We start from the raw sequence: 11,129 nt of genomic DNA, 5'->3' as shown, positions 1-11,129 counted from the left end.
TTTTTATTTTTCACAGTATAAACTATACATAAAAATATATAGCTTTATATGATAGGAAATGGGTGAAATGCAAAGGGATGATCATATTTAGGGAAATGTTGCATCAAAACGTTTGCAAACTCTTGATATAAAAGCACCAGTCCAGAACGACCAAATATGCTCATTGTGCGACTAAAAAATGTTCTCCTATAGAATTATGCTGTAAAACAATTTTAGTTTCTAACTTGAATGTTAATTTTTAAGATTACTTATTGTGCTAATTTGCACCACGTTTCTAACCTCCAGTCATCTTTCGACAAATTGTAGAGGATGTTCATTTCATCGTCTTCCTGCAGAAGACGATATGCAGCGCTCACATGGTGGTTTTCCTGTACAGCACGGTCATTGTATAGTATGGCTGTGTCGGATCTGTAAAACACACATTAGTTCTGTTAAAGGCCATTGATGTATTCGGTTTGCTGAACTGAATGACAATGGTGTTTAACTGCAATAGTACCTGGTCTGTATGTGGAAGTTGTTGGTGGTGCCGGTATGTTCGTAATCATGCACAACAGCGGCGAACAGCATAGCGAAGATCTCCAACTCGGTTAACCAGTGCTGGAAGAAGGGCGATAACAAGAGAAATGCTGTAGCAACAAGACAAATCCCATTTACACTGAAGCACTTTGATACAGTCTGTTCAATTCTGATTCTTTTGGGTATATTGCAGTTATAATGCCCATTGTGCCAACATAAAGCGATTCTTCTTAAAGAGGCAAACAGACACAGGAAGTCCTTTTAATACCAAGTTTCAGGCATTTGTTCAAATAAGAAAGTGACGTGACATGTGGCCAAGTATGGTGACCCATACTTGGAATTAGTGCTCTGCATTTAACCCATCCAATGTGAAAGAAAGTCTCTCTCTGCCAATGCTGTAAATTATAGAGGACAGTATTTGAGACCGATTCAAACAAGTAACTCATCTTTTTTAACTATTCATTGAAAGAACCGAGTCATAGGAGTCGAAATCAGACTCCACTGCTCGTCCTGTATATATCTGATTCACCAAAAAGAACCGGCTCTAAAGTGTCATTTGTTCAGAAATCAGACTACACTGATCACCCAGTATATATTTTTGATCATTAAAAAGAGATGACTCTTAAGAATCATTTGTTCAGGAATCAGACTACACTGATCAGTCTGGATATTTTTCATTCACTAAAAAGAACTGGTTACCCTGATTCACTAAAAAGAACCAACTCGTCGTTCACCCGGAAAGCAAGACTACACTGCTCGCCTTAAATATTTCTCATTCACTAAAAATAACCATCTTAAAAGAGTCATTCGTTTAGGAATCAGACTTAACTGGTCTCCAGTATATTTTTGATTCACTAAAAAGAACCAGCTCAAAAGAGTCATTTGTTCATGAATTAAATACACTGGCTGTGTATGTTTGTTTTAACATGAAGACTGTGAGGAAAACTAGAAAAACAACAGATGGAAATTTTCGTTCACCCAGTAAGCTAGACTACACTGCTCGCCTTAAATATTTCTCATTCACTAAAAATAACCATCTTAAAAGAGTCATTCGTTTAGGAATCAGACTTAACTGGTCTCCAGTATATTTTTGATTCACTAAAAAGAACCAGCCCAAAAGAGTCATTTGTTCATGAATTAAATACACTGGTTGTTTGTTTTAACATGAAGACTGTGAGGAAAACTAGAAAAACAACAGATGGAAATTTCATACGAACAGTAGCAAAAAATTTGCTAAAAAAAATCACTTTTTCATATTCAATGAAAAACACTTCCTTATGAGACAATTTAAAGCCCCATTATATATTCTTTAATAAATAATATCGTTCCGCTAAACTGAAGATAAGCATGAAGGAAATTAAATCTTATTAGTTCATTATTCTTCTGCACATTTATTCTTCTGTGCATATAACAATATTTTATATTAACACTAAATCACCAAAGTGCCAGAATGACAAAAAGAAATCATCAGCGGTGTAAATGCTAGGGGGCAAATAATTAGTCGGAATGCCAGTGTGATGTCCACACATCACAGAGAGATTCATGAGCCCACGGCGGGAGTGACAGGAGCGTGTTTTGAGGCGTCGAGGGAGATTAACTTCCTATTGATTGGTATACGAGCAGCATCGTGAAGCGAGAGTGGACCGTTGCACCTACTTCCATTCCAAGAACCCCAACCTCAATAAATACCTCAAGTGCAGTGTCAGGCTTAATAAAACATACTTCACCGGCTCAGTTCAGAAGAAATAACAATAATAAACAACCAAGGGGACTCGATGTACATGATTATTCTACCCAAGCACACACAAACATGCACAAATCCCCAAAGGCAAGGCTGTTGTTTGAATTCACAGGGTCTAGGACATGATTTTTTTTGCGAAGTAGGTTTCTGGTGGTGCAACTCTGGACTTACAACCATGCCGGTCTTGAGCAGGAGGTAATGCACTGTCTGGGTGACGTCTGCGGCGTGGATTAGGTTGTGGTAAGGGTTTCTGTGTTTGCTGTAGCCCACCTCCAAGGCCTCCACAAAAGACACCAGAGCAGAAACAGGGATCTGAGGAGACATACAGTGTCAAACAGCCATCTGAGGATGATCATCTGGACTTTGCTATCAAATGTCATTATGATGGATGGTTGAGTCCAAACAGGTAGTAAATGTGATTTCAAAAGTGTAATTTGTAAATGCTGGTAAGTATAAAAATACATTTGGCAGTATAGGTTTCTCAAGGTTAACATATTAGTTAATAAATAGTGACTAGGTTCTATAAAGCAGGGGTTTTCAAACTGTGGTTACCAAGGGGAAAATGGATAAAAAAAAAAGAGTGTTTAAAAAATCTTAATAATAATAATAACAATAATTGTAATAAAATGAAATTCAATAGAAATAAAAATAAACAAACAGAAAATGAAATAAATAATAATAAAACAAATTTAAAACTGACCAAATGTGATTTTCCTATTATTATGTACTCAGATCCACAGATAAAGGAAAGGGAGGTAAAAAAAATCGTATCTTACCTTAAAGCGATTGATTAAGTCATATCTGGTGAGAAGTTCATAAAAAATAAATTTCAGTGCATGATCTCCGCTGGCATCATTCAGTGTGAAGACGTCAAACGACCATGTGTCCACATGCTAGACCAACAACAAAAAAGACATCTTTACCATTATTATCAATATAGTTATGAATATTTTTAACATAATTTTTGTTTTTTTAAGTATTTTATGCTCAAAAAGACTGAATTTATTTGACCAATATTATAGTAAAACACTAATATTGGCAAATATTTCAGTTTAAAATAATAGTTTTCTATTTGAATACAATTTAAAATGTAATTTATTCCTTTGATGGCAAAATTGAACAGCATTTATTTGAAATAGAAATATTCTGTAACAACTTTACTGTAATTTTTTGATTAATTGAATGCGTTATTGCTTTCTGACTCTACTTTTGCATAGTATTGTATACAGTATGACTGTGGATAATATTTCGTAACTTCCTACAGAAAAGAAAAATCACAAATAAGATCTCTTTGTATCTTCTGAGCTATGAAAAAGCAACTGAGACTTTATTTTATGATGCCTATAAATGTGATAAGATGTTCACAGTCCCGGAGCCTCACAAATTGCTGCTTTTACATAATGTAGTAATACCAGCCTCATATCTTTTTTTATAACGTATAAATTACTTTCACCTCCCTAATAAACAGGGACTGTGATGAACAATGTGTGATTCTATCATTGTACATTTCAATCCTGAGTCATGAAATGAACATCAGTAATAATACAGGAGATTTGGTCTACGTTATGGCCACCTGTGGTTTATGTGGTCTCTATTTTCTCTCTCTCTCCTCCATCCACTCTCAGTTTGACCCTCTGTTATTTCATCTCATCACTTTCAAAGAAAGTTCTGTGTAGGTTTTTGATTAGTTGGTTGCGATGGACATTTGCAAAATGCTGCATTAAATATTCACATCCTCAGATTGGAATATTTGTCCTGCACTCTGTCTCAGTCACGACTGAGAGCTTTCAATAGCTTAAGGCTGTATGTGGAGATATATATGCAGATTCTCTGACTGCTGTGAAATCAAGAGAGAGAGGCCAAAATCCTGCTGCAAAGCCACCAGGACATTCAATACAGACCTGCTGCCTCATTTAGAAAACACTCTTACAATCAGATTTGATCCTAAAGTCTGTGTATTTGATCCTATGCTAAAAGTGAGGCATAAACTGAAAATTCAGCTTGGGCATCACTGGAATAACTTACATTTTAAAACAGTAAAATAGAAAACAGTTATTTTTAACTGTAATAATGTATCTCAGTTTTACTGTTTTACTGTATTTTTGATCTTTATAAATGAGGCCCGAACAATGCAAGAGGTCTTGTGAGGATTAAAAACTCTTTATATAAAATGAAACCTTCATTAGTTTCAGCGTATTAACTTCATTTTCTATTAAGATTAGGTGGACAGAGCCAGCAAATTACTGCTATTGTTTGAACATCTGTATTAGTATTCTGTTACTTATCCTTCTCACTTACTTTATACATTTACCTGCACATAAAGCAATGAGAAGCAAATTGACTCACTCAAGGGCACACAAGTTACAGGGGACTGCAGGAGATTCCATTTCCAAAGTTTGAACCTTGGCCCTTTGTGATCCAGCCTTGAGAAAGGTTCTGTGCTGTGTTGCATGCAGAATTTAAATGGGTTTGGATGTTTACAAATAGCATATGCTCAGAAAATATATATATATAGATGTTTAACCCTAGCTTACATGCATAGTGCTCAGCACAACACAGGCTTTGGTAAAATTCCATTTCCAAAGTTTGAACCTTGGCCCTTTGTGATCCAGCCTTAAGAAAGGTTCTGTGCTGTGTTGCATGCAGAATTTAAATGGGTTTGGATGTTTACAAATAGCATATGCTCAGAAAATATATATATATATAGATGTTTAACCCTAGCTTACATGCATAGTGCTCAGCACAACACAGGCTTTGGTAAAGTTTTAATTTTATTTAACATTTAATTTTATTTCAAAATTTCATTTTTTTTCACTTTTACATCTGAAGTGAACATACTGAACACATTGCTCATTTGGTTAGTAAGAGTGTGCATATGATATGATATTCGAAACACAGCCTTCCAAGTACATCTTTGACAATCCCTTTTAATGCAGACAGCGAGAAGTTTAGAATCACAATAGGCCACAGAACAAAATAATCTCTTTAAAAGATTGTAAATTTATGACTGAAATGACAAAAGGGAGTAACTCTAAGCCATCCTGCCACAAATTGTTGAAATCAAAAATGAATTAGAAGCTGATAGGAGAACAGATGCGGCTGATAACAGCTCTGAAATGGCATTCTTGATAGAATCACAGCAGATAGCTAGATGTAATAACTTGGACTATAATTTCATGCAGAGAAAAGGATTAAAATCAGCATATTTTGCATTTGGCTAATATACTAGCATTCAAAAGTTTCGAGGTTGGTAGTTTTTTTTTATGTTTGGACAGAATCTCATGCTCACAAAAGATAAATTTATTTAATCAAAAACAGTAAAAATGGCAATATTGTGAAAAGTTATTTCAATTTAAAGGGTTAGTTCACCCAAAAATGAAATTAGGCTGCATTTTACTCACCCCCGAGGCATCCTAGGTGTATAGGACTTTCTTCTTTCAGACGAATCCAGTCGGAGTTATATAAAAAAATGGTCTTTGATCTTTCAAGCTGTTTCATGCCACTCAGCGGGTGTTGCATTGCTTCAGTCCAAAATAACTTAAATAAAAATCGCCCATCCATAAAAAAAAGTGTCTCACACGGCTCCGGGGGGTGAACAAAGGCCTTCTGTAGTGAATTGATGCATTTTTGTATGAAAATTATCCATATTCAAAACTTAATAATCACTTGAATCTAGCTTGCGCTCACTGTTGTACATGGAAGCACCTTCGGGCGGATGACGTATGAGGTTGGCTTTGCACATGCACTGCTCAGAAGTGACGAACGTGGAAACACAGCGGAGAGATCAAAACAAAACAACGGTCAAGAATTACAAAATGAGGATTTGTAAAGAAGAATGTCAGAGGATTTCGATATAAGCCAAGAGGAGACTGGTTTTCCTTTGCTAAAATAAGGAAACTTTGCTTCCTTTGCTCCTAAAAACAAACGTTGGTTTTCACGAGACTCACCGGCGCATGCGCAGCGCTGACCTCATACGTCATCCGCCCGGAGCTGCTTCCGTGTACAACTGTTGGCGCAAGCTACATTAAAGTGATTATTACGTTTTGAATATGGATATTTTTCTAACAAAAACGGATTTTATGGATGGGCGATTTTCATTTAAGTTCTTTTGGACTGAAGCAATGCAACACCCGTTGAGTGGCATGAAACAGCTTGAAAGATCAAAGACAATTTTTAATATAACTCCGACTGGATTCGTCTGAAAGAAGAAAGTCATATACACCTAGGATGCCTCGGGGATTTTTGCCTCGGGATTTTTGGGTGAACTAACCCTTTAAAATACCTGCTTTCTATTTGATTTGATTTTAAACTGTAATGTATTCCAGTGATGCAAAGCTGAATTTTCAGCATCATTACTCCAGTCTTCAGAGTCACATGATCCTTCAGAAATCATTCTGATATGCTGATTTGCTGTTCAAGAAACATTTATTATTATAAATGTTGAAAGACGTTATGCTGCTTAATATCTTTGTGGAAACCGTGATACCTTTTTTTCAGGATTCTTTGATGCATAAAGTTCAAAATAAATCTTTTGTAACATTATAAATGTCTTTACTGCCACTTTTGATCAAGTTAATGCGTCTTTGCTGAACAAAAATATTTATTTATTTCAAATCGTTTTTTTTTAACTGACCCCAAAATGTTCAAATGTTTTTCTACACACATCAGTGCATAATTTAGATTCTTTCCACATTTAAATAAATCAAGTTTTGTGTGCTTGTGTTAAAAATAAATCTGTGTTGTCCACATATGCTGCATTCTATTAGACAAAAATCCCCCCAAAAAATCTAAACCGTGAGTGTGTGCCAGGTAACCAAGCTGGCTGAGGGAAAAATCAATTGTGCACTTCGGTTGATTAAACAGGGCAGTTTGCTTGGAGACGGTCTGATTTTGCCATCTCCCCCTTGTTGTTTCTCACATAAGCTACTGTGCATTCAAAATGTGTCCCATTCACACATTTCGCATTCATGCCATGACTAGGTTGTGCATGTGTTTGTGCATATGTGCATTTGAGGTCACGACCTAGAATCTGATTGGCCCATTCCATTACCTTCAAGGCCGTGATCACGCTGGGCGGATAGCTCAGCCCCACCATGTTGGAGGTCCGTCGGTACATCCTGTCAGAAAGAGATAACACACTCCTGTCAGTGTGTGAGAGCTTCTGGGAAATAAAAAAAAGAGGGGAAATCCCTTGTTTCACTCCAGATGCCCTTTAACATTAATATTTTAGGAGCATGCAGTGCTGGAAGTATGAGACAAGACAGGAACTGCACAGCAAGGTCACAGGTCAGTCCTGATCAATCTATGAGTCAGGCTCTGCTTAAAATGTATCAGCTCTTTATCAGTTCTTTATCAGTTCTTTGAAGGTTTCCATCTATTACCCGTGGGGTGCCTACAGGGTTTAAATGTGTTTACTTGATACCCTTAGCTTTGGAAAAACCCTCACACACCTTTCCACAAATATCCCTGCTTGCACCGCATGCACGATGCTGCGAAACCGTGGCTTCTCCTCCGACCGTCTCAACATCAGCCCCATCTGACGTGTGAAAGTTGACGCCAGCCAGTCGCGCACTTCTGAGGGAACAGAGTCGGACTGGATGTCACTGAGCTCATCTTCTGTATCCACCAACCGCCTGCAGAAAAACACACACACACAAACACACACACACACACACACACACACACACATATATATAAGACATGATTGCTGTCTGAAGACACTGAATGGGTAAGTCATGTCACTTTCGATCACGTCAGATGAAATTTCAGCCAAAACACCTCTGAGCAAAAGTGATGGAAAGAAAAAGATAAAAACATACAATTCCACTTCAAATACAAGGGAAATACAAACATATTTGATAACCTAAACATACTTACATATGGAAGCCCATTTCACCACAATGAAAATCATGCTTTCATAAACTGACAATATTATAATCCTAAGATAAAAAGTCATAACTGCGACAGAAAAAGTCAAAATTCTATATAATTATGGGATAAAAGAAGAAATTATGAGATAAAAAGTCCTAATTGTGACAGTCGAATTTGATATACTGATAGTTATGACATAAATTGTCAAAATTATGACAAGTCATAATTATGACAAAGAGTCAAAATTGACAGTTAAAATTATGAGATAAAAAGACAATTGTGAGAGTCAAAATTGACATACTAAATGATAATTATGACATAAAAAGCCAAAATTATGACATAAGTCATAATTATGAGATAACAGACAAAATTATGACAAGTCATAATTATGACAAAACGTCCAAATTGATAGTTAAAATTATGAGATAAAAATACATTTGTTAGAGTCAAAATTGACAAACTAAATGATAATTACGACATAAGTAATAATTATGAGATAAAAAAAACAAAATTATGACGTCAAAATTATGACAAAAAGTCTAAATTTACCATCAATATTTTTGTCATATGTCACATGGTGCTGCGAGTGGAACTCAATTAGTTTGATTCATGATTCTGCTTCATGTCGAAAAGAGCGAGGGAGGATATCAAGACTTTCTGTTAATTAATTTGGTCTGTTCTTCTTATAAATGTATCACATGGGAAACACAATATGATACACAAACTTCTATAGACTATATTAATGATATTTCTATGGCATTTTGCATCCATTTTGATACAATTCAATACAAGTGCATAGAAAACAACAACAACTCTTAGAAACTGGAGGACTTTTTCACGGAGTTTGAAGGCATTTTATTCAGGTCCAAATCAATCTATGTGGGTATAATGAACATTGTGGCCCAAAACAAATTCTGTGCAAATATATGGATGGACACAGATGATTCTAGATTGGCAAACTCAAATTCATGGGTCGCTGTGTTACCAAAAAAAAAATCAAAACGTGCCACTGCCACAAGGGGAAATAGCAGGGACGTCAAATACAAATTTATATAAATTTGTACTATGGTAGGAAGTCATTACTACTTTAATATTGATCATTTAGTTGTCTTAAGTAATGACTTAAACACTGAAGCTGTGTTTATTTAATTGAGAAATAATTAAAGGCTCCATGTCATTGTTTAAATCATAATACTTTTTAATTTATATTAATGAAAATTATTATTATTATTAATAATAATAACAATTATATGAATAAAACATAACTTCTAAAATAAAGGAGTGTGTTCAGAAGCATTTTAGTTCTGGCTATCGAATTGGTATTGAGAAAAATAAAATAATAAAATAAATAAAATAAAACAGACATTAGCAGACATGCATCGCAACCTACAGGTCAGAGCAACAGTTTAAAGTTAGGTTAGATCTTATAAACATTCTAGCTGCATGAATAACACCACATTTGTTTTAAAGTCACAGACATTTGAAGGAAACTCTATTGTCCCCTTGTGTGCTGAGGTTCGTCACCATGACAATAACACAAGAGCGCATGTTAAGCACGACGTTATGTACAACAGGATTGTGCGCATGCAGTGCATTGGCCAAGCATTCATGACTGCATTTGCATATTTACACAGGGTCTGGCTGAAGGCGAGCTTTGAATGCAAATATCATTCTATTCGATGCTCATTCACTGTCATATTTTGTCTGACACACATACAGTTTGTGTTGTACCACCAATGGTATCACACACTAGGCTTCCTGTTCATTAGCGGCTCCTACTGGTGTGCCGATGACTCATCATGAATGTTTGACTTTTGCAGAGCAGATAAACTTCAGCCTAAGGGGTTTTCGTGAAGAAAGACATCTAAGCCAGACTCTATAGCTCTGTCATTATATATATATATATATATTATATATATTAAATTGTGCATTCAACATTAATTTACATAATGTATATAGATATAGATAGTTTTATGTTACATATTTTAGTATTGTGTTGTTCACTTGTGTTTGGAACAAAGGTTTCGTCACCATCAGACTTTTAAGTCTGTTCAAGAGGCTCCAGATCTCGAGGGCGACACAACCAGATCACCCAATGGAGTATCAGATAGAGCATGAACAGGGAAACACTATTAAAACACAGACCTCTGGAGAGACACAACTTTCTTGTCTGCCTTTTTCACCTCTGTGACACTTCAAGGTCACTTTTAATCCTTCCTTTAATCTTGTCTCCCACCTTTACTATTTCTTTTAATGTATAACACACACACACACACACACACACGCACGCACACACACACACGCACACACACACAAACAAATGCATTAACTTGCAAAAACTACGTTCCTTTCCACCTTCCCCCACAATCTGAGAGATTTCCATCTTTCTCTCTCCACAGAAGGTCAGTGGACGGACTGTTTTAAGGTCAGTCATTGAAGACCTGTACCATTATCACATTTTACTGACTATAAAAAAGCTTCTGGACATCTGAGGACACAAGATTTATTCAGGACGTCCGTGTCCCGCTTGAGTTTATGTATCACTGAACTGGCAGACGTTACCTACACTAAACACAATCTCTGGTTGGTTAGTTTGGCAGTCTGGCTTTCAGATTGAGGTTCTGTTCCAAAATCTTATGAGTTGCCTCAATATCTACAGACTTCTTCATTAAAAATAGACACACGTATCTGACCGATTTGGACATGGGAAGTAACTCATACATTAGTGCTTTATACAAATAATGCTTGATGAGAAATCAACTCACAATTGATTTCAATAAAGTTTGATGTTAGCATATTCCAAACAACTATACTGTCTTTACGTAATCCAAAGGAACGTTGCATGTGTAACGGGGCTGACAAGACGTGAGACGTGCGGATCCATAAGCAAAGCTTTATTTAAAGCAGAGGAGGTCAGAAACACAGGCAGGGTCGAAACAGTGGCAAACAGGTATATGGCGGGCAAGACACAAGAATAATCCTAGGGCTAGCGTGGGTCGAC

The 11,129-nt window shown here is 36.1% G+C and overlaps 1 protein-coding gene across 1 annotated transcript; it reads right to left on the bottom strand.

The window, feature by feature from the left end:
- Positions 1-248: 248 nt before the first annotated feature.
- Positions 249-7,886, bottom strand: LOC107599712 (calcium/calmodulin-dependent 3',5'-cyclic nucleotide phosphodiesterase 1C-like). Its single transcript, XM_016291398.1, has 6 exons — positions 7,708-7,886; positions 7,308-7,374; positions 3,034-3,150; positions 2,429-2,569; positions 497-597; positions 249-408 (listed from the first exon to the last, which is right to left on the bottom strand). Exons 1-6 carry the CDS (start codon positions 7,791-7,793, stop codon positions 249-251), a joined length of 672 nt encoding a protein of 223 aa, XP_016146884.1. The 5' UTR covers positions 7,794-7,886.
- Between the last annotated feature and the right edge of the window lie 3,243 nt (positions 7,887-11,129).

This window comes from Sinocyclocheilus grahami, unplaced genomic scaffold (genome assembly GCF_001515645.1).
Source record: "Sinocyclocheilus grahami isolate Dianchi unplaced genomic scaffold, SAMN03320097.WGS_v1.1 scaffold270.1, whole genome shotgun sequence".
Classification (NCBI taxonomy): Eukaryota; Metazoa; Chordata; class Actinopteri; order Cypriniformes; family Cyprinidae; genus Sinocyclocheilus; species Sinocyclocheilus grahami.
Note: the sequence above shows the minus strand (reverse complement) of the source record. Positions and strands in the feature narration are given on the sequence as shown.